The sequence below is a fragment of the Nymphaea colorata genome, chromosome 12 (assembly GCF_008831285.2).
Source record: "Nymphaea colorata isolate Beijing-Zhang1983 chromosome 12, ASM883128v2, whole genome shotgun sequence".
Lineage (NCBI taxonomy): Eukaryota > Viridiplantae > Streptophyta > Magnoliopsida > Nymphaeales > Nymphaeaceae > Nymphaea > Nymphaea colorata.
Genome location: NC_045149.1, coordinates 22,261,046 through 22,268,185, shown reverse-complemented (window position 1 = coordinate 22,268,185; position 7,140 = coordinate 22,261,046). Strand labels below are relative to the sequence as shown.

Here is a 7,140-nt window from a genome sequence, read left to right as displayed (position 1 = left end):
ATCGTCCAATCTACACATTGAAAAAATGTTATTTCTAAACAACTTCTTGGCTAGATTTATGCAGTTAATTTTGCAAAGAGGAAAAACGATCGTGGATGTGAAAAACAGCTAGCATCTCTCATGCAACCCACAGCTGTGAATACAACAGAAACAAAAAGTTGCTGTTCTCAATCTCGGCAGAATCCAAAGAACAGAGTTGCATTGTTCAGAGCCCTAAGGCGCTGTTCTCAATCAGTTTCTCACTCTATCTGTTACTGCATTTCCGAAATCTGCTATCATTCTTCTCAGTGGCTCCTCCATCCATGCTGTTTTTATTTATATAGTTTATTTGGCAGACTGTATTTTATCATGTGACATTGAAGTTTCTGTAACATAAAACATTAAAGAAAACCAAAAAAAAAAAAAAAAGCATAAGGAGAAGCTGTAATCTCAGTCTGACCTGCTACGCATGCCGACTGCCATTTTCAAGCGCAGCACGGCAGAAATACCAATTGAATGTGTGCTAACTGCAAAGATTCTACGGCCATACTGAATGCACTAATTTGTGCATTAATATGGTTAATAACTAAAATATCATTAATTATATTGAAAAAGAAAACTTTTTGCTAAAAGATTTTTTTAAAAATAGAAAAATATCTCTTTCTCTTTTACTCGATACCATGTGCCGTTGTGCACGCAACTTTCTCTAGGGGTAGGCACTGGCAGAAGCCATGCCTACTACTTAAATTTAAGAAAATAAATTACTATACAGGATTTTTAAAAAATTTACATTTGACATAAAAAGTTTTATAAATTATACAGTAACCCCCCTCAAAAATAAAAAAATATATATATATACTTTGTTTCTTGTCTTCTGATGGTGGTCTTTTGTTTGCTTGGTGACTACTTGTCGCGTGCACGCTCGTCGGTCTTTTTTTCTATTTCTTCATTTTTAAGCATGCGCCTTTCCCTTCCTCCTGCGTCGCTGTGATGGAATGGAGTTCCGCCTCCCACGCCCTGCTGAACAAGCTCTCTTGCTCGGCAATCGTCGCCACCTCCGTCGTGCTCATCTTCCTCTCTACCACCCATGACCCACCCACTCACCTTCTGCAGTAACCCACACCGCCACCACCGCCTCCCCACTTCCTCCCGCTCCAATCTCCCCTTCTTCGATTCACCGCCCCTCGTCAGCGACGCCGACCCTCACAACCTCCCCTTTTTCTCGTCTTGCCGATGCGCTTTTCCCGGCCAGGTTCGTGAAGGAGATGGAGCGGACGGTCAGGCCCGGTGGGATAGTCGTCGTGACATTAGAGAGGCCATGCTCCGGAGAGACGATCGGGGCTGTCAAGCTGCTGTTTGGGAAATCGGAGGTGGTCAATATTACTAATGCCACGTTGATTCGGAGTGGACGTGGTGGAGATTGTGTTCAGGAAGAAGATGCATCCTTGAAACGGGAGGAACTTCTGTTTGTAAACGGCATTCCGATTCCTTGTTCATCTTATTCATTATTTGATTTCCATAAACAGAAAATTAGTTCGAATTTGTGCAATTGGAATGGTTTTCTTTGTCAACCTGAAATTAACCTGATTCGTGCAAGTCATCTGAAATTCTATGATAGGTTAATCGATTTCAGTCCACTTTGAAGTGAATGCATTCTTCGAACAGTGAAAATGCAGAGACACATTCACGCACATAAGAAACTAAGAAACAAGTTTCCTTGTTTCCAATCCATCAAATTAAGAATTAGTTTCAAACAAATTTGGTTTTCAGTCATCATACACTCACCAAAGTAAGCTATTCCTTTATTTCCAGAAACTTATTTTCAAAAACTTTTTTTTCAATTCCAAGTTTCCAATCCTCCTTTAAATGTTTAAAATTTCGTGTGCATTTTTTTCTTACATGTAATCAGTCCTATCAAAGTTCAGCGGCGAGAGAGAGAGAGAGAGAGAGAGAAAGAATGTGTCCAAAGCCTTGCATCTTCATGATGTACGAGAACGATAGAGCATACAAGCCAAAGATGCCTTTGTTCCTGTGCATTGGACCTTACTACGTCAGTAACGCCCACTCGTTGGAGGATACCGTGCTCAATTTGGTCCTGTTGAGGACGCAAATTAGTAGCACAGATGATGTCGTTAATGCCCTAAGAAACGATGCTCTGGAGGTGAGAGAATGTTACGAGGGGGCGAATAGCCCATTCTTCACACTTCCAGACAACGATGAATTTGTCAAGCTGCTGGTAAGAGATGGATGCTTCGTGTTGGAGTTGATGCACATCATGACAACAGAGCCGCATCCCTTTCGCACCAGGTTTTCCCCCACCTTATTTCCATTGAACAACATCATGCTCCGCCATATTCTGCTTGATGTGTTGGTGGTCAAGAACCAAATCCCCATGGCCTTTCTTCAACGCCTTTATAGCCACCTACAGTACAGAGATCCGCCATTCGAAATTATGCTCAACAAGTTCTTAGATTTCTATCTCATGCAAACATTTGAGGTGCCAAACCTGGCCGGCGCTTGCCATCTCCTCGACGCTGCAAGGATGAAATTTCTGCCCATTATGGTTGGGCAAAGCCGCGTAGCAGGCTCGGCAACAGGAGCGTGTCTCTCTCCCCATAACTTTGGCGAAATGAGCGTACGCTACAGTGCTATTGATCTCGAGGATTCGGGCGTTACCATCTCGCCGGCGGCAGAAGGAATGGTGATATGGGATCCCAGGCCGTCGTGGAGACCGTTTCTTAAGCTCCCGCATATCCTCATCAACAGGGACTCCGACTACATTTTCAGGAACATGGTGGCTTACGAGCAACGTCTTGTGGAAGATGACAACCAACCTGTGCAGCCGGTGTCGTCCTACCTTCGCCTTCTCAGTGACCTTCTACTCACTGCCGCCGACGCCCGAGCCTTGACTTCCCAGGGGATCATCGACAATCAGCTCGGCAGCCTGGAAGATGTCGTTGACTTCTTCAAGGATCTAAAGCTAGGAGACACGTATGGAATCGACATGCTGTCTAAGGTTCGGAAGGACATCAACGAGCATTGCAAGAGCAAAGGGATATCGTGCTGGGCTGACCTGAGACGCACCTTTTTCAGGAGCCCGTGGTCGTACTGCTCCCTCGTTGCTGTCCTCATTCTGCTTACTCTCACTGTACTGCAAGTGCTGTATGCCATGTTAGCCTATCACCTCCCCAAATCAACTTGACGCTGGAACGCCAAGATCCAGCTTCCCCATGGGCGATGGCTTTTCTCTCTCTTTTTTGTTTAGTTAAGAATTTATAGAGTGACTTGTTGAAATGTGGAGTCTGATCTATGGTTAATAAGTTTTCCTAATTCTTGTGGATCTTTTTACAGGTTTACGCTAATTCTCATGTTTAAGAAGGAGCGGTTCTTTATACTTGGATATAAGAGAACCTTGTGTCTTTTTCTTCTTCATTTTCTTATCTTGATGTTGTAAGAGAGAGAAAAACAGAGAACCTTGTTCCTAACATTTATCTCACTCTTCCGCCATAGTTCTAGATACAGGTTACTAACTTTTGAAGAATATTTCTTGTGAAAATGGCCTCTGAATCAATGCATTACTGGATCAGTTCATTGGGATGTTCAGATGAACTTTTGAAATCTATAGATTTTTAAAAGATATCTTCACTGCAAATCACATTTATGCATCTGAAAAGGCCAATCTCTTTCCTGTTTTCAAAAATGCAAAATCACATGTGCAACAAAAATCTTGTGTAGATACATTTCACCCAATCTGCTCTTTTCGAAAACCACTAGACATGCACAATGTTTGAATTCCAGGAACAAAGGAAAAGCAGAATCGAAATTTACTAGCTATTGAACCCATTCTTTATGACAGATTGCTGGCTAATTACTTGAAGGAACAGCAATGCCACCATCTTTAAGTAGCAACTAGTAGTTTTCAAACGGAGAATTTTGTTCCTTATATTTAAGACTGTTACTGTTTTCAACACTTAACTATCAATTTGGCGAGTTACTTCTTAGCCTACAATGGTAAAGGTTTCATCTAAATGTCATTAATCTCCTTCGTCTACCCTGTTTATTTATTAACTGCATGTATTAAAACTTTCTGCAATCTTTTATCGTCTTCCTGCCACTGTTTATTTCTTATTGCACATGTTGAGACTTTTTTTATTACCTCTTTGCCCTGCTTTTTTAATGGTTCCTTTCTGAAAATAGACTCTATCTGCTCTCAGGATTGTGCATGTTCAAACTTCCTCTGCCTTTGGATGGTTTCTGCTTCTACTGCCTGCTTCTGTGTGTTTCACAGTCTGCCAAATGCGCTTAAAAAAAATCTGTCTCATTGCGGCCACTGCTTCTGTTATTTGTTGTGGACTGCTTTGTGCAAACAGGGAGATGGTGATGCAGTAGTTGACATGCAAGCACGGTTCATCGCCGGTGGCACCAGTGCAGCCCTATGCGCTGGGGGCAGGAAAAAAATGATGGGGAGGTTTAGGTTCTCTCTCTCACATAAGGCTGCACAACGAGCCAAGCCAAGCCAACTTGAGTTCGACTCGAACTCATCGAAAAAGTCGGCTCGTGCTTGATATGATGAAGCAAATTGAGTTTGAACTGGCAAAGATACTCGAAATGAGATGACTCGAGCTCGAGTTTCAGAAACTCGACTCGGCTTGTAACCATGTACTCTATATTAACGTTTAGGGTAAAAATAAATTTTCACAAGTTACACAAGTTAAACGTTCACGAGTTAAACGAGTTACATTAACGCTTACACGAGTTAAACGACTTAACACCAAGCGAGTTAACTCTAAACAAGTTAAATGGGTTAAACAAGTCGAGTTCAAGCTCGAGTTTTTTTAGCCGAGTCAAGCTCGAGCTGAAACAAGCTCGGGCTCTGCTCCACTCGTGTGCAGCCTTATGCTCGGATGGTGGAATTGGTCAATTCCACTTCACTGATCAGCTTTATAGGCTTATGTAATCTCTCGTCTGCATCCTTCACCAAAAAATGAATAAGTAAATAAATAAATCTCCAGTAGATCCTCATGACATGAAAGTTTGTAACAACAACTTGGTTCTTAAAATTTTCACATTGGCGTCGTTATTCACAAGCATCTAAGCATGTGCCTTGTGATTGTTGAAGGTCATTTTTATGTAAGATCCTACTGTCCATATAGCCTGAGTGAGACAACTCTAATTGAATATTCAGTGGCAAACCGATTGCCCACTCTGACTTCCTGCTCCTTTTTTTTTTACAAATATTTCAAAGTTTTGTTTTTAATTACTAGTACATTTTTCCGATAAAAGTGAATACAATATTTTTTTATTCACAACTGATTCAACTTGAATCGAACGATTCAGCAGCTTGGGTTCTCTAATTTTATCACCAGAGTTTAATTATCACGCCCCGGTTTCCTCTCGAGAGAGAGGTTTGGTGGACAGAGACTAGAGTGTTATTGGTGGATACAGACAAATTTTAATCGCCGTATACTTTTTCCCTGCTCGAATTATGTGGGTTTAAAAGTAAGGCTATGACAATTAAGTTTGAAATATTTTTGCACAATCTATGGTATTTAGTGATTTCGTATAGTTTTAGAAACATATAGATTTAAGCATACCACATTCATTATGATTGCGCTTTCTCAAATTCAAGTACAAAATATTGGGTTCGGCCAAACGCCGGATCTAAAACTCCCGACACTAGACAATGAATGGCTTGTCACAACTCTAACAACCCTTTTCAATTTACCTTTCTTTTCATGTTAAAGTTTATTTAATAAAAGAGAGTTGGAAAGATAAATAAATAAATAAGTTCAAATCAATAAAATTGTGAGAAATTAATACAAGTCTTTTGACTAGGTACTTTGTTTACCTCGTGTTTGTGTGTATGTTTAATTATCCCATCATTTGTTTTCTTGTTTGCAAATAATAAGGTCACACTGTGATATATCATAAGCTAGGTAGCCTTTTTTGCTATATGTCAGGTTGGTTTATGTAGTCAGTTTTTTCCTGAGCGCTGTTGAAGCATCTGCTAATATGATGATATTGCTGTTTTCTCCTCATCATTTGTGTCATTGTTTGCAAGTTGAAAGTTTCATTCTTTTTGGGTGTTTGGTAGACTGTCTCGCCTACTTGTTTCATTCCCTTGCTCAACAAAGGAGCTGTCCGGTATGATTGATCACAATTCTTTGTTGTTTAAGTTTCCACACCAAATTACAGGACTTTCAGTCGTTTCGGGTGGGCAAAAGGAGTATTTCATTATACCATACGGCTGCAACATTCAATATGAAACTAATTGCAACTAAACCTAGGCATCGGGCCGGCCTGACCTGATAATAAGCCCGAGCTCTGCCAGAACCCAGCCCAATCAAATTTAAAAATATATTTTAAATTAAAAAATATAAATATAATTAGTCATAATAAAATATTATATATATATATAATTTAATAAGAAATTTTAAAAACTCATTATAGAGCCCAGTCCACCCGAGCTTATCGGGTTGACCCGGGCCAGCTAGATAAATTATAAAACCAGCCTGGGTTCCTTTTTTTTGAACCTCGGCCCGACTTGAGCCGGGTACTGCATGCCCCAGTAGCGGCCAAGGCTTAATTGCAACGTTGCAAAGTTTAGCCAACTACTTCTTTTAGTTCAAAAAACGGTGATGGTGTTTTGCTCTCATTATCTCTACCTTAGATTTTACAAAAAAAAAAAACAATTAATGGAGTGCCATAATTACTTCAAATTTTCGACGCACAGATCTATCTGGCATTATTTCTCAGATGTGGTAATAATTTTCTTTATTTTTAAATGATTTTATAATTTTTTTTATATTTTTCATTTGTCAGAACCTATTTAGTGGCGGCGGATTCACAGGATCAGCATTTTGGCCGACTCAATTCAGAAACTGTTTTTTGTGATCTGATTTTGTAACACTGGTCCACGGTTTCAATTCCTGCTTAATTAGTAAATGCCAACTTAATTAGTAAATGCCAACTTAAATGTGCACGTAAAGATATTAAGCAGACATGCTATGGATGTCAATGGAACACGAATTTGATATACTCTTCTACAAAATTAACTTTTTGATTGTCCATTATTTGGATTCAAATATGAACGAAGAAGAACATATGCCATATCTAAATCTGATATTTAGATTAACATCTGACTCTATGCAAACCCTATTA

The 7,140-nt window shown here is 39.9% G+C and overlaps 1 protein-coding gene across 1 annotated transcript; it reads left to right on the top strand.

Moving 5' to 3' along the window:
- Positions 1–1,963: 1,963 nt before the first annotated feature.
- Positions 1,964–3,181, top strand: LOC116265456 (uncharacterized). The gene has a single exon (XM_031646050.2). It carries the CDS (start codon positions 1,964–1,966, stop codon positions 3,179–3,181), a length of 1,218 nt encoding a protein of 405 aa, XP_031501910.2.
- Positions 3,182–7,140: the final 3,959 nt, after the last annotated feature.